At 41.6% G+C, this 21,553-nt stretch overlaps 1 protein-coding gene across 2 annotated transcripts in view; it reads right to left on the bottom strand.

Annotated features, from left to right (window-relative positions):
• Window positions 1-12,484: 12,484 nt before the first annotated feature.
• SPOCK1 (SPARC (osteonectin), cwcv and kazal like domains proteoglycan 1) overlaps window positions 12,485-21,553 on the bottom strand; it is a 476,662-nt gene continuing 467,593 nt past the window's right edge. For both annotated transcript variants that reach the window (XM_030573318.1, XM_030573317.1), the window contains 2 exons: window positions 16,539-16,676; window positions 12,485-14,632 (listed from right to left, as the gene is read on the bottom strand). In XM_030573318.1, coding sequence (XP_030429178.1) covers window positions 14,442-14,632; window positions 16,539-16,676 — 329 coding nt within the window. In that variant the 3' untranslated portion in view covers window positions 12,485-14,441. The remainder of the gene's footprint in view (window positions 14,633-16,538; window positions 16,677-21,553) is intronic.

Genomic DNA, 21,553 nt, shown 5'->3' on the forward strand with positions numbered 1-21,553 from the left:
TAACTCCCAAATTTTAAATACTCGCTTTCAATTTAATCCTCAGTTGTTGACATTTTGGCCAGAGTAGCTCTGCTCAGATGATATTTCATGTTGGGAATAAACTTCCTGAGGTTTCAATTCAATCAGTGTGAAATTTAAAAATATTTGGGCTGTGCAGTTATGCTCTGGGTCAGGTTAATGTTTAGAGTACATGCTTGTTAATTTGGACAGAAAGCCCAAGTTTGCTGAATGAATGAATGGTGCGTGTTGTGGTCCATACATGTTTGAACATGATATTATTTATAGGTTTTCCTGGGGAGCTCATCATTGGGGTATCTAAGCCCCTTGCAGAGATGCATAGATTTATCCTTACAACACCCCTGAGAGCTAGGGAAGTGCTGCTATCCTCATTTGACAGATGGTGAAACTGAGGCCCAGAGGTTCAGGGACTGGCCTATGATCCCAGAGGTAGGGTCTTCTGGGTCCCAGTCTCGTGCCTTAACTACAAGGAACTGCCATCCTGTCTGCCGAGGATGTAGCTATTGGAAGAAGGTACTGTATGCTGTGAGGCAAGATTAGCTCGATTTCTAACATTAAAAAAACTCAGGGAAACCCCAATATCTGCATGTTTTCATCATGGCAAATCCCAAAGGGATTTGCAACTCTAAATCAATCACTGGCTAGGTGTTTAAATATTCACTTGCTCTGCTGTCTGATAATTTAGGAGTAATTGCTGTAACACCCCATCTACTGGAAGATCCTTTGTAAAGTATACTCATGGGCTGGGTCTAAGTGTCAGCCCATACTAAACCATCCCTCTTTTGGTCTGGAGACACGATCTCGTAGTAGAAATATAAGACACTATCAGGTATAGAGGAAACGAGAACAGAAAACGACATTAAAATGCAAGCCATTGTCAGAGGTTATTTCTATGGATAATCTTCCTCAGCTAAACAGTACAGCCGAGAGCAAGTCATGCCCTGTGTCAGCTGTGACTGTTCCCAAGGAAAGACTTGAGATTGAATTTAACACACAAGTGATGAGGAGGTGCTTTTGAGAAGGGCATACTCTGCAGTTCTTTGCAGGTTACTAAATGGAAGACCTGATTCTCCAACGTACTTTGCGTTGGCATTTACACTCAGGCAGAGTTGGTGCAAAAAGCTACCAATGTGGAATGGCTTTGTTTTTACATCTGCTCTGTGCAGGGTGAAATGAAGACCCAAGGTCCAAGGCTGTTGAAAATAGAGCTGGGCAAAAAAATTTTGGTGAATAGTAAATTCACCAAAAAAATGCATTTTCCAGGGCACCAGCTAATACAGGTTCAGGTAGAATTTGACGAATAGTTTTGGCTGGGAAAAAACCAACAAAAGATTTTCAGAAATATCAATTTTTTTTCACCGTTGTTTAAACTAACCCTTTGGAGCTTTCATTCTGAAACTGTATTTTTAAAACAAAATCTTGTTTCAAATCGACATTTTGTTTTTAAGACTGTCACTCTGAATCAACATTTAAACATGTCATTCGACCTGAAAACATTTTTTTGCTTTGGCAAGAAAAAGAGAAATAAAAATTATTTTCACTTTGAAATGAACAGATTGTTCCCCACCCGTCCCCCCTGGATTTTTCAATTTAGCCACCAAAGCAAAAAGATTAGTTATTGGCTTAGCTGCAGTAGAGAATCAGGCCTGGAATTTACAAATGTGAAAAGAGGCTATAAAGGTGGGATATCTTGAGACCAGAAAATAGATGGGTACAGCAGAAATCAGGGTCACTGAAAAGCCTTCATAAGGACTCTAGGGAAGATAACCCAGACACAGAGCCTTTAGGACCAGGAACTCTGATTGTAACTTAACCCCACAGGCAATTGTTTGTGATACAGCCTGGCTCCATGTTAAAGGAGGATTTCCTGACTCAATTAGTAAGGACATTAATTCATCAATTATGTAAAATGGATGAGCAATCAGATATCCTATTCTCTCCCCAATGCAACTCATTGTTAAAAGTTTAATTAACTTGCGAGCGCCTGTGGGAGGAAAAAGACGTTTGAAGATTCAGTTAAGGAATAATGACCTCAAAGTAGGATGAAAAATTGACTTGAGGCCAGATGAAAAAGCCAGTTTTGCACTGAAAGGACGCAGATGCCATTGCACATAGATTCAAAAAATAATCTGGAGCCAAATTCTGCTCTCAGTTCCACCCCGTAACACTGGAATAGTTCTTGTGGTGTACTGAAAACTGTTAAAATTATAAACTATCACTTTAAATTGCAAGGGGTTTCATGGATTGGCTTGAAGACTAGGGGACTTTGAGGAAAGCAGTGTGATCTGGGTCTTCTTTGGGAAGGCTGCTAAGAGCCAAGCTAGAGCAAGCTGTTGTGCCTTCTGCTGTAGGGAGCAGCCTGCTTGTGTCTCTCTTTTTGGTTCGTGTGTTACTGTTCTGGGTTCTAAGAACTAAAGTAGTAGTATATTGTGACCTTCCAGAAAGAGTATTTTTAGATTGTTTCTATCTTTTCAGTGTGTAGGCCTTGAACATAACAACTCCACTTGTGTAACTGGGTGCAGAGCTCAGCCCATCCCACCCAAACATGCTGCTACTTGAGATAGCGCTGAATGAGATCTTCCCATGCATTTTGGGCTGGATAACAAAAGCACTTAGGTACCTAACTGCCACTTTAGGCACCTAAATACCAGAATCAGGCCCCACTGCAAGTCACAAAACCCCCATTCAGCTGCCACCAAACCCTGTAGGCACCTAAACACACTTAGTACCTAAATTTTTGCAGTTAAAGTTGCCTATATTTCTGCCTGTGTGCATGTGCACTGCAGCCCCATGCCAGGCATCTTTGGATGCATAGCGCCCATGAACCTAGGAGAGACAGGCATTCCTCCACTTATCTCACCTTGGGTCTTGATCTGGTATGTGTGCTCAGAACTCATCTACTGGATTGGGCCTCTATAGGTGAGCTTACAGAAAATGGCCAGGCATGGGAGAGAGGACAATTTTTAGCCCAGTGGTTACATCCTCACCTGGAATGTAAGTGACTCTTCCCTTCAAGTCCTCCCTCCACCTGATGAGATGGGATTTGAATTGGGTGTCTCCCACAGCCCACGTGAGTACACTAACCACTGGGCTGAAAGTCCTCTGCCCCCACCCCCGAACTTCTAGCTAAAATAGCATAGGTGCCTAACACCAAGAGAACCCTGTTTATAGATGAAGAACAAAGGACTCCTCTAATAACTGTAGGGGTGCAGAGAGAGACCCTCACAGAGAGAACGCAGCAGCAGGCAGGCTTGGTCTTATGAAAGGAAGGTCTCAGTCTTCCTGGCTAAAAACTGTTATGAGGAGGAGGTGGAGCAGTACCTTATTAGACAAGAGGGCAGCATGTTAGTTAAGTTTAGGCCACAAAATGTGTGTTATGATTTTATTTTATATGTAACCCTTTGTTCCCAGTATTTCTATTTGCAATCATCTGCTCCTCTTTTCTTTGTTCCACAAACTTGGACTTGCTTTTTCTATAAACAAATCTAAGTGCTGTGTGTCAAGTGGAGCTGTGCTTAACTAGTTGTGGTGTACAGTTCCTTTGGGAACAGAGGAGCCAGACATTCTATGTGTGTCCAGTGGCTTAGGGGCTGGGCACTCCAGGAAGACACTTGGAGGACTTGGAGGTTGGAACATGCCATTTGCTTACCTGCAGAGGGACAGAGGAGCCTGTGTGGGCGGGGGGGAGGAGGGAGAGCACTTGTGTTGCTCATGGCCGGTTGAGTTGAAGAGCTGTCCCAGAGCAGGCACAGACAACACTTTCTCATGCTAAGGGCAAGTTTTAGCAAGGTGCCTTGTAAGAGGAAATGTCACAGAGGGTTGTTTTTTGTTTCTGCTTTCCTTAATCTGAAATAAAAATCATTTTGACTGAGAAATGCAGGTTTTCTTCACATGTGGGAAACCATAACATGGAGCAGTCTGAACCCTGGGTTTGGAGATGGACTGGCTGGCAGACTTTTACAGCTCTCAGTTCTCGGGCCCAAAGCCTGAAGCCTTCACTTAGATTTTGCTCAGTTCATAACACGTCAGCGCTTCAAAATTTGCCATTGTCAACATACATCAGGAACAGAGAAGACTAGAATTTACGTGGGTGATGCAAACCAAGGTGCAAGATGCCTTGCAACTTTGGCCTTTCTAGTACAAACAGAAAAGATAGAAAAACCAGCTCAGATGCTGAAAATCTATTTAATATCTCACGCTCTCCCAAGTTCAGCTTTTCCTATAGTGCTCAGCATCATAATATCTAAAATCTGACATGAGTCAGACAGTTTTGGAGTGTTTTTGTTAAGGATAAACTCAGTTGTACTCAAGGTCAGGCAATTTAACATCCTATAAGTTATTTTGTCACCAACAGTTGACATATAGCATACAATGTGATTAATTAATTTTACATACTTTTAAGGAGGATTCTTAGCATGTTCCTGACTTTGATGTCTCAATTCCCTCTTGTGATTTGGGTTACACATCAGAAAAACACCTGTGATTGGGATAAAGGTGCCTAACTGTGATATTTTCTGTATTTGGGATTATCTAAAAAGATGCAATTACATGATGATCTGATACAGAAAGTAGTCTCCAGATACGTGAATCAGCAGGGTTTCTCCTTCAACTCACCTGTCAAACTGGCGCTCTTGGATTTCTGGTGTATAGCTCAGGTCAAATCAGCTTTATTCTGGAAAAATTGCTTTAGTCAGTTCCAGTGATTTTCCACCTGTCCCTTTAGAGTAAATAACTGGTAGGGAAGGACTTTAGTCTCTATGGAGGTAAAGCGACAGACAGTTTAAATTAAAAAAAAAGAAAGGAGTGAGGTGCACAGTTGTGCACCCAACTAGCATGCACAATTACAGTGCTTGTATTCTGTGGCCATGTTGTGTCCTGGCACCCAGACTGCAAGCGCTTGGGGCAGGGAGCTGCTTTTTTGTGACTTGTCTCTATAGTGCCTAGTGGGGACGGGTGCTGAGTCTTGACTGGGGCTCTTAGGAGCTACCACAATAAAAAGTAAATATTATTACACTCAAACACCTCTTTTTCACCTCCCAGACACCTCTACAATCTCTCCCCTATTTATATCTCTGCTCTAATTTCCTCTACCTCTTCCTCGCCTCCACTCCAACCAGTCTCTCTACATTTATCTCCTCCTCACTCTCTCAGCTTTGCATCCCCGCACCTAAGCCACTATCTCACTTCCTGTGCAACCACCTCTTTAAACTCACTTCTTCCAGGAATCCTTCCTCTGGCCTCCCTCACCAAAAATCTCCCTCCATCCACCCTGTCCTGAACGTGACCTCATTCCTTACCTTGTCCATTGAGACCAATGTCTCTGGAGCAGGGAAGATGTCTCGGTCTCTTTGTAGAGAGCCATGTAAATTTACAGCACTGCTGGGCAGAAGGATGGTTCCGGTTGTTAGAGTGCAAATCTGGGACTTGGGAGGCCTCAGGTCACTTCTCCAACTTCCTGTTTGACCATTGGCCAGTCACTGAAGTCCAGATTTGTAAAGACATTTAGGTGTTGCTGTACTCAGCATTGCAGTCAATGGGATTTAGGCTCCCAAGTATTTAAATCCCTTTTGAAAATGAGACCTAGGTTCCTTCATCAGTTAGGAGCTGTCATGCTGAGTGCAGCAATGGCTAAGTATCTTTAAAAACTGATCCTTAGCCCCTCTCTGCCTCAGTTCCTAATATGCCCAATGGGGATAATAGCCCTACCCTGACTGACAGAGGTGGTGTGCGGATAAATACCTGAAACGTTGTGAGGTGCTCAGATACTGATGTGATCGGGTCCAGATAAGCAGCTTAGAGTGAGGGCTTGTCTACATCACAAAGTTGCAGCGCTGGTGAGGGGGTTACAGCGCTGCAACTTAGGAGGTGTACACATCTGCAGGGCATCACCAGCGCTGCAACTCCCTGTTTGCAGCGCTGGCCGTACTCCCGTTTTGTCTCGGGTGTAGAGGATCCAGCGCTGGTAATCAAGTGTAGACACTTACCAGTGCTTTTCTTGACCTCCGTGGAATAAGCAGGTATCCCAGCATACCTGAGGAAGCCTCTGGTAATCAAGCAGGTCTCCTTCCCCGGTTTGCTCTCGCGTTCCCCGAACCCCCGAGCAAGCAGGTCTCCTTCCCTGCGGTTTGCTCTCGCGTTCCCCGAACCCCCGAGCAAGCAGGTCTCCTTCCCTGCGGTTTGCAGGGGGGTTCGGGGAACGCGAGAGCAAACCGCGGGGAAGCTGGTCTCCTTCCCCGGTTTGCTCTCGCGTTCCCCGAACCCCCGTGCAAGCAGGTCTCCTTCCCTGCGGTTTGCTCTCGCATTCCCCGAATCCCCGAGCAAGCAGGTATCCTTCCCTGCGGTTTGCTCTCGCGTTCCCCGAATCCCCGAGCAAGCAGGTCTCCTTCCCTGCGGTTTGCAGGGGGGTTCGGGGAACGCGAGAGCAAACCGCGGCGAAGCTGGTCTCCGTCCCCGGTTTGCTCTCGCGTTCCCCGAACCCCCCTTGAAGCCGCCCAACAGCGCTGCAGTGTGGCCACATCTAACACTACTTGCAGCGCTGGTTGCTGTAAGTGTGGCCACTCTGCAGCGCTGGCCCTATACAGCTGTACTAATACAGCTGTAACAACCAGCGCTGCAAAATTGTAGATGTAGACATACCCTGAGAGTAATTAACCATTGGAACAGTTTACCAAGGGTTGTGGTGAATTCTCCATCACTGATGATGTTTAAATCAAGATTGGATGTTTGTCTAAAAGATCTGCTCTAGGGGTTATTTTTGGGGACGTTCTATGGCCTGTTTTAGACAGGACGTCAAATTAGATCATCACAATGGTCCCTTCTGGCCTTGGAATCTAAGGAGCAACCCTGGTAACACATTGTTTGAGCCAAGAAATGTGCTTTTATGCTGATTAAAATGTATGGAAATAGGGCAGAAACGAAATGGAAAAATCATTTTCCTTTCAATACCTAGCAGCACTATGCTTTTAATACTGGGTCTTTAAAGTCAATTAATGTTATTGTACTGAAAAGAAGCCAGATGCATTGGATGATATTAGGGTACTTAATGAGCCAGAGAGACAAAAACAGAGATTTATATTTATGAATTATAGATGGTTTGTTATTTTTTACCAGTGGTATTTTCAATTAATTTCACTTGATTTATATTGTAGGTAATGATGTTAAAGTGCCTAGAGAGCATGGCAATGGATACCTTCAGGAGACACTTCTTATTTAACAGAAAACCACAATTTCCAAAACCTAATTGGGGAGGAAACAAGCTTGGTAAAGAAACTAAATTAATTAGGTTTTTTTTTTAAATCAATTTTTAATACATCCAGTTACCAGTTTTTGTTTTAAAGTACAGCTTTCTAAAGACATGACATTAACTTCACAGATATAACAGCTGACACTGAACAGAAGTACAGGGAATAAAACTGAAAAATAACATGGACCAGCCACTTCAGCGCATACTTCCGTTGCTGACTCTAAGCACAGCAATACTGTAGTTTGGATCCCTGCAGTGTAAAACAAAAGGCAGGCAAAAAGGAGTCGCAGACAAATTAAAATTTATTGAGACAGACAAAAATGTAGCTATTTAGGACTACAATTAAGCATTTACAGTTAACCAAGGAGGTTAGCAAAATGTTCACATTCCAGTTAACTCCTTATGGAAAAAGCATTCAGAATTTATTATGCTAATCTAATTTACTATGATAGCCTACATTCCATCTACAGTAGGGACATCAAACTTAAACACGTAATATTTGGATCTCTCCTTACAACACATCACATTTAACAGTAACAGATATCAGCAGCATTGAGAAAAGTATAAAAAGACCAAAACCCACCTACTGTAGAAAGGGCTTTTTCATGGATAGTACCTGTACAAAGCAGTCTATGTATTGAAGAAACCAGAATGAAAGCCAAAAAGTGTAACAAGCTAAGCAGGAGAGATCTGGTGGTCTGTAGCAAATGATGACCTTAGATCTTATGTCATTTGCTGCCTGGGTGGAAAATATGCAAAAAACATGCAAATATTAAAATATTCCTATGCCAGAAAAGTACACAGAGACTCTAGAGTAGGCTGGATAGGCAAAGAGAAGCTTTCACTAACAAACAGTGTTGTTTTCAATATAAACTTTACATTGGAAATATAAACTGTAGAATAAATATTAAATAAACACAGAAAATGGGTTAAAATAATAGCCAAAATATTTTGATGTACTCATAGTGTTCATGAAGATGCCAACAACAAAAATCGTGTCAGAAACTGAACTCAAGGGGTATTTTGAGTTAACAATACTAGTGAAAAGGACACTTGGAAACATAAAGCAATACTTCATGATGTTTCATAATCTTTCATCTGTAAAGGAAATGTGATAAATTTAGTCTCCATCTTTAAATAACGGAGCTCCTCTGTTTCCATCTTTCACATTTGGAAGGTCAACAATTTGAGGCAAGTGGAATATTTGACTTTGTAACAAAAATGGGAATTAAATCAAGCCAGAGGCAAGTGAAATGCTCCCTACAAACCTCCTGATTGTCATGCAGGAGAAGCCTGAGAAAGGGGCTGTTTAATTCTGTTGCAGTTTGCAATGGCCACTGCCTCTGGATACAGTGCACTGAATGCGCATTGCTTACTACTTCACTAAACTGGGATATCTTCTTAAAATATCTTCAACAATTGGTGGGAAAAAGATCAACAGAAAGAACTCTGCTTTGTCATCCCACCGTTAACGGCATGTACTTTCACTGCTGTCTTAATCTGACAACAGCCATAATAAGATAAAAAGTTAAAAATCAGGAGTTACTATACTTGGTGGGAAACTGTGATTGGCAAAATTACATTATTCTGGTGAGCAAGTTGATTTGCTAGGCGGCAGCTGGTGGAAACTGTCATAGCTCCAGTGATTTCAGTGGAGCTTTACATCAGCTGGGGATCTGCTCCCAGATCCAGACATATTCTCAGCTGCTTTTCTCAAAGCGTGTGGCTCCGCCTTACACAATTCTTACCAAAATATGGGACATTATTCTTTTATACAATTTGTATATTTTTTTATGTGCTACATTGTATTTCTACTCTACTACACTAGATAATGACGTTACTCTTCTCAAATTCTGACCTCCATTCAGGAAAGCATGTAAGCATGTGTTTAAAGTTAAGCACGCACTTAAGGTGATTTCCTGTAGAGAGATGCCTTCCTGAACCAGGACCTGGGAGCTGAACTGGGGCAAAGAGGTTCGCACAAGCCCTCCAGACCAAGTTGAGCGTCACCCAGGAAACTACAGCAGTTGTTGTTCCAGGCAGCATTCTGCCTTCAGATGTACACACAACACCCCATTGACTCTGATGAGACTTGTGCAGGTACATCTGAACACAGATTTTGGACTGTAATACATTAACTTTTATGTTCATTACTTCATATTTGCTGAAAATAAACGCAGCCAGTCTCACCTGGAAGAGTCAGGTGAGAAGAGGCTACAGGATGAGGCCCGAGTCCTAGAGAGAATGAGGATGAAGACCTGCTGGCATTGGAGTGGCCAGAGTGCCTGTTCAATTAAGCTGTAAGACTGATTGCAATTATTTAAAGGAAATATTTTATAAATGTAGGGAATGAAAGAGGATCCTACAGGATCTGTATGTATGTGGATGCAGTAACCTGATGCCCTGTGCAAATGGAAGAGAGAGGCTGCAGCCACTGCTTGCATCTTCCCTACCCACCTGCACTTCTCCTGAACAGTACCTGATTATACAGGCTGTAAGGGGAGCAGAAGATCTGACTCTCAAGGATTTATGTGATGCATATCACTGTGTAGGAGCCATCTGCCCTGGGATGAGTTTAGCACCAGCAGAACGTTGGTATGGTGTCAGCTTTCATGATACAGTTCTTAATGATTGTGAATATCCCCTTGATTTCATGGCACAGTGGGATGCCTCTTCTACTTTGACGGTGAGGCCTGGAGTCAGGGGAATGGCAAGGCCATTAGCTTGGGAAAGGCCATGGGCCAAACCAGAGATTTCATCTGATTAAAATCAATCTCAGAATGAAGCCAGCCCGGATGTGCAAGATGCAAGATATTGACGGTGCTCAAGGGTCACTACAAGTAACAATGTCGAACTACAAGATGTGTTTGTTCCTTTTGCAAATCGCCATCGTTTTTGTCAAAGGCAAGGAGAAAAGAATTCTTTTCAAGGCCTGTAATTTATAAAGAGTGATTTTCAAGAGATGGAAGCAAAATAAAACAGTCAAAGCCCAGTTTCCTCAGGCTGTTCCAAATCACTAGTTTGGTCGGGAACACACTGGGGATGCTGTTGATTTCACAGCGGTTTTATACCATCTAATCCCAGTAAAATCAATGGCCTTGCTGCTGATTCACACCAGTGTAAATGAGGTCAGGACCAGGCCCATTTTGTTGCTGTTATTGTCACTCATTTTACAGCAGAGCAGAATGAGCTTCCCATCTCTGTCCCTCTTATGCTCATCTGGTAGCGATTTATAAACATTACAAGTCAAATAAAGAAGGCGACTCACCAGTATCACAGACAGGACATAACCATCTGGATCATGCAAAACAAAGGCTGCATTTATTATTTATTTCCACATACTCAATCCCCTAAAGCAACCCTCCCCATCCCCAATTTTAGCATAATGAGAAATTCATTGCAGGATCTTCCTGCAGCCTGGGGGAGCATCTGAAGACCATGTCATGCTATCTGTTGAGGGCTAAACAGTACTCTCCTCCTGCATGGGCACCAAAGGTATGTCTACACTGCACTGGAAACCTGAATCTGTGCGAACCAGGCTTGTGTATCTCCAAGCCCATGCCTGAGCATTCACACTGCACTGTAAAACTGGGCTTACAATTGCTGGAGTCAGGTCTCTTGGCTGTGCTAATGCGCCCCTACTGCATGTCTGTGGCTTGAGCTGCATCCACACTGCAAAATGACAGGGGTTGGACTGAGGCTCAGTCCCTAGCAGGGTCCTAGGACTTGGTCCTGAGTGTTTGCTGGCCTGAGCCAGACTCATTGATGTATGGACAGAGGGGGCACTTGGGCTCAAACCTGAGTCACGTCCTGTGCATAGAGTGCAGTGCGGACATACCCAGGGTTGTGAGTTCAATCCTTGAGGGGGCCATTTAGGGATCTGGGGCAAAAATCTATCTGGAGATTTGTCCTGCTTTGAGCAGGGGGTTGGACTAGATGACCTCTTGAGGTCCTTTCCAACCCTGCTGTTCTAAGTGATACTCCCCCATGGGAGTAAGTGAGCAGAGGGGAGTTGGGGAAGGGTTGAAGATGGGCAAGAAGCAGGTAGAGTCATGGCTCTGTGCACCAGTGAGTGAATCTGGCTGCATGCAAGAGGGAGATTTATGCAGCATACTCCCCAGCCCACACAGGGAACTTTGGAGGAACAGTGCCTCCGAAGGCACAGTGCTTTCTGGGGGCTGCTCTGAGGCTACATGCTGCTCCATACTCAGGGCTGGTTAAAGCTCAATCTCACCCTAAAAAGTGAATCAGAGTGGACTGTAGGATTTCCATCAATTGCCTTAGCTGCCAACCATTTTTCCACAAAAAAACAGAGAGCAAACCAACCCCCAGTGGATATCCTGGCTGCTTCCTTTTCTATTAAGACCAATCATCCAGTCCGGCCCTCTAACAACTTTCAGGTTATGACTCCAGACAAACATAGAATAAAAGAGCTGAAAACAACTATGCCCCTACAACAAGTTGTGAAATAGAAGCTCATTTGATGTTCACGATTCCCATTGTCACGGGGCTTTTCCCATTTTGATGCATTATTGTACCAGTGAATTCCATGGATGTGTGTGTGAATGAAGCCTTTCCTTTTATGTTCAAATCACCTGCACACATTGACACTGCCTAGATAAGTAGAAACAAATTATTTCTCCCTTTCAGACAAGTTCTGTTCGTAATGAGCAAATTTTCTTTCTTCCAAAGAAATTGCAGGCAAAGGTTTTGAAACAAGACTTTAAAAATAAAACCAGCTTTTGCAGTTTATAATGTCAACTATAGGAGCTAGTGTGTATTTCAGCTGTGTGTGTTTTAGCTACTAGCAGATAGGTGCAGTGATGGTGCCCAGAAAACAATACAAGGCATAGGGAGTCCATTTGTTGGGCTTGCATAATAAGATCATACATACAGTGGATTCTCTAGTATGAAACCTTTGGGTTGGAGCCTGCAAATCCCTACTTATGTGGGCAGAAGAATTTGCAGGATCAGGCCTTTATTTGGAAACATTTAAAGCAATGCTTTTTCCCTCAGTCACTAAAGACCCACAGGATAATAGACAGTACAAACACCAAGGGTATATCTGGAAGGTACACCCTGAGAAGGATTCAGAGTAGCAGCTGTGTTAGTCTGTATCTGCAAAAAGAACAGGAGTACTTGTGGTACCTTAGAAACTAACAAATTTATTTGAACATAAGCTTTCGTGGGCTATAGATGTATGCATCTGATGAAGTGGGCTGTAGCCCACAAAAGCTTATGTTCAAATAAATTTGTTAGTCTCTAATGTGCTCCAAGTAATCCTGTTCTTTTTCCTGAAAAGGATGTCTGGCTTGGGCTCATGTGTCACAAGAACAGTAAATTCAGACTGCTGGCCTGAGGACATGAAACCCAAAGGAAATGGGTGAAACATCCTGCTTTTGGAATGGACTTTGGCATTTATATTGGTAGATTTCATTTTGCAAACTTTACCTTGTAATGACATGATTCACCGCCAAAAATGAATCACGGAACATGCAAGATAGATAAGCAGGCAAAGTACTATTTATATTGACTAATGGTCTGAGGGTAAACTGCACCCGACAGCTGCTTTTGAAAATGCAAGTCAATTCACATAAGGAAGTAGTGTCTTTAACAGTAATATAAAGATTTTCTTTGAAATGCCTATTGGCCAAATTCATTTCTAGTATAACTCAATTAACTTAAATGGAATTACTCCTGTCACCTCATGGTGCCTTTGACCCTAAAAGATTTAAGAATTAAAGTTCTATCATGGGTCACTTTTGTCCTCTTAAATACAAAAATGAACTACTTACAAACATATTCTGTCCCATGACTTCTCATCGTTATCGTGTTTTCTGATAATCTGGACAAAATAACAAAGAGGATAAAAGCCATGATATGGTGCATTCATTTTACCCATGACTTTTAACAGGGAAGGGAAGTAAATAATTTAGTTCAGAATGCTGTGATACAGCTGTGGAGATATGAATAAATGGGAACGGCTTAAAGAATCAGAGGATTCAATTTTAATAACATTCTTCTATTTTATAGGTGTATATAGGAGTGCACGATATTTCATATTAAGCAGAAAAGATGCTAGTTGGAAACATGACTATCTAAGGTTGTTTTTTATACAGACTAAAATAAATATTAACAATTTAAAATAAAGAAGAGACAGCTTATTACTTTTGATGGTGAGTATCTCTGACAGCTTCCTAGCTTCCAAATGAGGCGTTACTTAGGGTAAATGAAGAACAGAGGATTTCCAGCAGATCCATTGGTGTGTTACTCCAGAAACAGAGGCAGCTTGCATGACATTAGTGCAAACTCTTAGTGCAAACTAATTAAAACAGAAACCCAAGATGTGCTAGTTGGAAAATGGTTACAATGATCTAGATTTACAAAACATTCCAACATTCTGGAAGGTGGTTAAATCATGTTCCCCTGCTACGAGGCTCGAAGTCGGTGGTAGCTGCAGACACTCAGCATCTCAGGATCGAGATCATATTGTTAACTATGAAAACGAGGTGACAATGACCTGATCCTGCACTTTTACAGCCAATGGAAGTTTTAATATTGACTTCAGTAAGGGCAGAACTAAGCCTGTAGCAATCATTCTTAGAGCAAGTGAGAAAAAATACTGATGGATTTCTTCCTGACTTCAAACCATCAATATTAGTGAGCCAGGCGTTATTATACACAGATGACTTGCTCTTTAGTGACAAGTGCCAGACACGGGACAGAAACCGAGGCACCTGCTTTTCTATATTACCTACTGCATAAAAGAAAAAAAATTACTTATAACATGGTCAGAAAGTTCAGTTAACAGCTGATGACAAAGCTTCTCCAATGTTGATAACATAAAATGGGCTTTTAATACTTGCACTGGTTTGTTTTTTCTCTCTTCTTTTTTAATCCCATAAACTGTATTTCACAAGCTCTGCAGGTGGGGATTAAGCTATGAAACTTTGCTTAAACAAAACTAACAAAACTCATAGCCCCACTGATAGAGGAAAAAAAATTAACTGTATTCAAACCAGTAGCTAGTTGGAAAAAAGCCGTCTTGAAAATGATATATACCATACAAAATTAAACAGAGAGGAGAGATATTTTGTGCCTGATGTTCTTAGATACAATTGCAGAGATATGAAGTGACTTGCAATATTGTGCAAAACATGAGTCCTCAGAACTGTGACAACTACCATATATAACCAATTTCATCATCCTTATCATCATCTTCATCTTCATCATCTTCATTAGTTGCTCTTACATGAATCTTCATTTTCCCTTCTTTGTCTTTTTTCGCTGCTTCACGGTCCTGTTCCAAATCATCCAGTAATACAACAGATCCACCACTGCCAAAATCCCCTGAGGTTTCTTGCTCTTCTTCTAAAATAGGTAAGAGTTAAAGGTCATTCTCTTTCCCAACAACCCAAAAATCTCACTAGTCAATGCTTGTTAATGTTCTGACCATGCAAGTTACTTTTTTTTTTTGCCATAAATTAATTTTTAAAGAGGCAATTTAGCAAATGACAGCACAGCAGGTCCCCTTAAAAATGTACCTACATCTGTTGTGCCCATGACCACAAATTTGGGAGGAAGTAGTAGTCCAGTGGGATCTAGAATAAGATACAAGGCCTTGCATCTCTAGATTTCTAATTTAAATCCATCCAGGGGCAATGGTGACTGAAAATCATTACCATCTGATGATTGTTTGGTGGTCATGAAACATGAAATGAGTTGGTGGTCTCGGATCAATTCCTGAAAGTCAAATGTCTACGTTAGAACTAGATGGAAAACAATTTTCCCAACCCATGAAAACTATCAAGATTTCAAGGAAAAAAACAAAAAACAACTCAACCTGTTTGTCCTGATTCACGACGAAATATCAAAACCTTGAAAATTTTCATGAACTGAAAATTCCCCCCAACATTTGTTTGGTTCAGTTGAAGCATTCTGTTTCAATAATTTCAAAACACCGTGTTTCAATTTTGACCATTAAATCTGTTTTTTAATCCCAATCAGCTTTTTTTAAAACAAAAAGTTGCTTTGAATCAGAAAACCAGAATTTTTCATTTAGAAAATACTGAGGCAGAACATTGACAATTGCACTACTTGTTTAAAAAAAAAAAACCCCACAGAAAAACATGAGTCAAGAAAGTCACCAAAAGTTTTGCTGTCGATGAATCAGCAATTTTTCATAAAAAATGTCTTGTCAAAAATGGCCTGTCAGCTCTAGCTGACCTCAGAAAATCCCTGTCACAATCAATGCTAACTGCTTCCTTGGTGGCTCATCTCAGCAGAGTACCAAAGAACTGAACGTGCCTGGACACTGAAACACCCTCTCAGTGCAACTGATTCACACAGGTATCTTGGTGGGGATGGGGCTGCGCTATGGCTGTCTATATGTGGGCTGGGATCAGGCCACCAGGGAGCTGGGATATTGGATTGATCCACTTTCTCATGCACACATATGCTACCTGCCTATTTTGGATGTGTATCTGGCTGGGGTGAGGACAGAGATGGGCACACAGGAATGTGTGTGCCTATTTTTGGTAACCACACATGCAAATGGTTCTCAAAGGCTAGGTATATGTTGCAATTGCTTGATTTTCTGTACACTCAGGCACATACGCTTCTGCAAAAGCACCCGCTGACCCTGATATAGCAACTTAGGATGTAATCATGTACATTTTAGAGCTTCTAAAGCTTTGCCTTCTCTATTCTTGCTGGAAGTAGAGCAACTGAAGGTGTCATTACATTGAGTCACATTGAAGAAATTCCACTTAAATCTTGTTTGCCTGATTATATAGAGCTATGCAGTAATTTTACATCAGTGTAATAATACTGTAGTATCAGCACTTTTAAAGGGCCTGCTAGTTAATTTATAAAACTTTGTATAGTTAAACCTTCCCTTCTTAGGAAAGCCCTGATTTATGAAGCCCCTGTAAATGTGGGTTTGACTGTATAAGGAACAATATATTTAATAATCAGGCATAACAACCGCATCTCTTTTATTTTAATAGCAACTACTGCATTTGCCAAGCTGGTAGCGAAAACATTTCTTATCAGTGGTTATTGCCAATTTCATACCCTTGTACACATGCTCCAAGACAAAGGTACGTGCATGAGCATACAGACACTTTTATATTGTGAATTGGAATACACTGGGGACTCTGCTAATTATGTTTCCTGTGTTGTCGCTTTTTGTTATCATGGCTGATCTTACAGCAAGTTCTGGGCTTATAACGATGTTAATTTTTGTGTTGTCTTAGGGAAGCAGGTTATTACTCACCACAACTAACGGTCCCTTGTTTTCTAGAGCCGGCGATTTCATTTCCATACTTATCAACACACCAGCATTGCCCTGTACTTCCATGACACTGAGTTGCTTTGTAATATCCTTCCTCATTGCACCGTGGAAGGAAAACACCTGAATAAAGACAAAGGTATCCTTAGTAAATCCTAGGATCAAGCAGGAAGATAGACTGTAGTTGTCCTGTTTCTTGTTTACATTAAAATGCCTTAATATGGCATCAGTTACAGACGGAGCCACCTGGAATGGTTCTGGTCTTACAAAATGTCCTGGATCAGGTTCTGGATTTGCAAAACCAACACTCAAACTGGATAGTTTGGCTCAAGCGCCCATTTTAACTCCATCTCCATATATATATTTGCACCAAGTGTTGTTGACTTGAGTCATTTGTTGCCTATTGGAGAATGTGTATGTGTGTAAACATTTGCATTGTTTAAATTCCAGACAGTGCTCCTGATTTATGAAGCACCTGTAAGATTTTCTCCTTTTTGATTACAAGTAGTGCCATTTTAAAGTGAAACTATACATTCTAGACTTGTAAACGTGGCCTCTCATTCTTATCTCTCGCAGAAACTTGCTATGTTTTATTTCTTTCAAACAGGTTCTTGATCTCATTGCTGCCTCAAGCCTAGCAGCCTCCATCTCCCTTAATGGTAGTAATACATGGCAGGTAGAGAGCACTTTGTATCCGAGGATCTCAAAGTACTTGACAAATATTAATGCATTTAGCCTCACGACACACCTGTGAATTATGTAAGTGTTATCATCCTCATTTTCCAAGCAAATCACCATCCATTCATAGATGTTCTGCAAGCAGAGAAAGGCTACCTGTGTGGAGTAAATTATTCACTATGAATTATTCCCTCGGCATTACTTATCTATAAAGTTGAACTTCACACATTAAAGCAGAACTAAAAAGATCTTCACTATGCAAACAAAGGGCTGAAAAATTTTATTCCAGCAAACAAAGTTATTTAAACATAAGGAGGAAGGGGGGATTGGAAGGCACAAATGGTATTTAGGTGCCTAACTTCCACTGAAATCCATTTTCAAAATCTCTCCCGAGACGTCTTGCCAAATCCCTGATGGGTTGAGGGAGTTTTATCTGGGATTGGAAGTTCATTCAGAGAGAATGAGCAGGCACTCCACGCATCTGAAGAAGTGGGTTTTTTACCCACGAAAATTTATGCCCAAATAAATCTGTTAGTCTTTAGGTGCCACTAAACTCCTTGTTATGTTACTATACGAACATTTTATGAGAATGTACATTTTCCTGGTTGTAAGGCTGCCCTGAGCATGGGATGGTGGCTAGATTGTGCTCTAGAGACAGCCCTGTGTAAGGAATAGTGCATTAGTTTCACTGTTTGGGAGGAGCCCAGGGTAGAACTGGGACTCAGAGATCCACCTCTGAGACACAGTGCCTCTTTTCCCCTGGAGGGAGGGAGGGAGTATGCTGTATCAGCCCTTTACAGGATGTAGCATATGCCCCTGTTCTCCTGGCCACGGCTTCTGGGGAGAGATGGCAGAACAACTGCTCAATACACTCCCTGTTCCTTCCCACCCACTTGCTCACAAGAGCACTGGCTGTGCACGGGCTTTGCAGAGGATCCAGACAAGAACTGGGATAGCCCTAATGCAACCACACAGGATCGGGATTTCTTAATTCTCTTTACTTCCTCTGTGTGCACTGGAGCCAGCTACAATACATCCTTGAATGATTAACATCTCTGCAGGCCTCCTTTCTGGGTTAAAATACCATCCTTACACCTTGTCCTCCCATATGTAGCCCTACCCAAGACAAAATTATTTCCATGTTTCATTTTAAATTTCCGTTTTTTCTATTGTTTATCACGAGTCCTTCCACAAGATTATAATTACATCTGCAAGGCATCAGCCACCTGCTTGCTATTTAATTCATACTAAATTTAAGTATAACTTTAGATTTACTAGAAGTATTAAAGAATCACTAATGCTTGAGCTTTTCAGGGAGAGACAGTAGGATACTGAGGCTAAACAAAAAAAAAGCCAAAGATTTGTCTCATAACAAAACCATTGCACATTAGCTTTTCAGAGTGTGGTGGATTCTTGCTTCTTGAGACAAGAGAAGCCAGTATTATTTCTGCCACCACTTTCAACAGATATAATGCAAATGTGCTTCCATACAAAATCCCACATGTCCTTGGAGATCAGTTAGCTTCATTCCCAGGGGAGGTCTGTATAGACACTTTCCATTCCCTGCCAGTTGCTTCTGTTCCAGGCACAGAAAAACAACCTCATATTGTCTTAAATGATTTTTGAGAAAGTATCTTTTCTCTTCGTCAAAGAGCCCAGTGATTTACTGGTCACACAATACTAACTCTTCTACTTCAGTATATGGATCAGCTCTACAGATTGTTCATATATGTCAAAAGGGCTATTACTACCACATTTTCCATAGAAAAAAATGAATGAGAAAACGTAGCCCAAATGCTCTGCAATTACTTATATAAAAAACAGAAAAATGGGAAGTCAGTCATATATACATTATGAATCTCTGAGTATACCATCTCATCCCACTGCAGATATTAAAGTGGATGTCTAATTTTTAAATGTCACAAATGTAGTGCTGAAATGTGAACATTAACCCTTCTATATCTGAACTGATCTCCAAGAACATTTTCACACTTATTAACTTTGCTATTTCAAGCAAGCAGAAGCAGTGGTCTTAGCAAGTTCACGTACCAGGACAATTGAAAAGAAGATGAAAGATTATGATCACCAGAGACACATCTTCTTTAGTTACCCACAGTCCAATAATAGCGTGGACATGTCGAACCATACAGTTTTCCAAGTTCACTCACTGCTCAGTCACTCGTTTCAATATTGATCCAGAAGGACTTTTCCTATTCATACTCATTTCCTTTCTTATTTAAAGACTAAGACCATGCATTGGACTAGACAAACCTGAAGAAGATTACAGAGGATCAGATCCTCAGCGGGTGTAAACTGATATAGCTTCATCAGAGTCAATGAAACTATGTGACCCTCAGCTGGTGTAAATTCATTGAATTCAGTGGGTCTATAGCAATTTATACCAGCTATGGATTTGGCTCCAAATAATGATTGATGCATTATATATAAAAAAAATATTCTTGTGACTTTTTCTGAGAAACTCTAACATCTCCCCTGGCCTTTGAAATTCAGTATTTATCATTTGTGCAATGTTCACACAAATGCTTTACATGTGTTGCAAAAGATAGATTCGCAAAAATAATGGGCCAATCTCTTTGTTAGCATAAGTGAGTACAACTCAGTTGTTCTGAAAGGAGTTCCCACCTTCGGTGAATTTGGCCCTGTTTATTTAGGAGTTAAAAGGAAGACCAAGAACAATGCACAGAATAGGGGTGATTTCCCTGTGTGCTGTAATTTTGCATGTGCATTTTAATAGTGCCTTTGAATAGCCAGTTGTGGATGCAACATTTAGATCCACATTTGAGGGATAGTTTGATCTCAGGTTTTGGGATGGCCCATCATAAAGAGGGAAATGATCAGGAGCCAGAGCCAGATTTCTGTTCTAATCCCCCTGCTTATATGGCCCCCATCACTGTAGGATCTGAAGGCCTTCCCCAGTGAGTGAGGGTCATATATGATTTGAAGCCATCTCTAACATTAAAGGCATGTCTACACTACCAGTGCTACAGTAGCACAACTATGGCATTGCTGCAGTGTGACTGTAGCACCGTAGCATAGATGTTTTCTTTGTTGACAGTGGGGTTTTTCCTTCAATGCAGGCAATCCACTTCTCTGCGCAGTGGTAGCTAGGTAGATGGAAGAATTTTCCTGTTGACCTAGCCATGTCTACACTAGGTGCTAGGTCAGCTTAACTGTGGTGCTCAGAAATGTGAATTTTTCATACCTGGGAGTGATGTACCTAAGTTGATCTAAGTTGTAGACCAGACCTAAGAGTTAATTAAACAGGCTGCCAATCGAGTGTTTCTTGATTTGGTGTTCAACATCCCTGTTCCTCTTGTTCTCTGTCCTCCTCTCTAACTGCCCCCTTTTGTCTCCTGCTCTCACTCTGCTTCACATCTTCTAACTGCCTTTTATGCCTGGTTCAACCTCCCATTATCCAGGAGTCAACTGCTTCCTCTCTTCTGCGTCAAACCATCTTCTTTTGTGATGGCGGCTCTGGGTTTTCTTGTATTTCAACTACCATCCTGTGTCTGAGGAGCAGGGACTGTTTTGTAAAACGCTGTGTATGCTTAAAGCATCCTAGAAATGATACACTCTTATCAGTATGAAAACACTGCCGCAGTCTTAAGTATGGCATTGCTACTGTAATGATAATGAATAATAATCAATGGCCATCTATTGTGGAATATATAGAAAACATTAGTTAGAGTACTAGGCTGGGTTGTGGGAGGCCCACAAACCCAGTTCTGCCACAAACATCCAGTGTGACCCTAGGCAAGTCCCTTTGTGTTTCAATTTCCCATCTTTAAAATGAGGGTGATAGCACTGCTGTAATTACAGGGGTGTTGTGAGGATAAATGCATTGAAGACTGTGAGATGCTCAGATACAACAGCGATGGAGGCCAGACTAGTACCATATATAGAATTAACAGCAAAGCTGAGACCTAAAGAAGAGCTGTGTAAGCTTCTCTCACCAACCTAATTTGGTCCAGTAAAAGATATTACCTCACCCACCTTGTCTCTCTAATATCCTGGGACCAACAAGGCCACAAGAACACTGCATACAAGCTGAGAGCCGGCAGGCACTATTAGGCCCTGTATTAGCCGTTATATCACAGGATCGATATAGGAAAAGACCCAATTTGGAGATACTGATGAAAGCAGAGGGTAGATACCTTAGTTATGTAGGAGAAGTGTGAACAGGCTAAACCAATGGTTCTCAACTCACAGCCCAATCGGCACACAGCTGCAGCCCATGTGACATCCTCAGGGCCATACAGGTGGTATATATATTGTGTGGATGCAGCCCACATAACACAGAG

This window comes from Gopherus evgoodei, chromosome 8 (genome assembly GCF_007399415.2).
Source record: "Gopherus evgoodei ecotype Sinaloan lineage chromosome 8, rGopEvg1_v1.p, whole genome shotgun sequence".
Lineage (NCBI taxonomy): Eukaryota > Metazoa > Chordata > Testudines > Testudinidae > Gopherus > Gopherus evgoodei.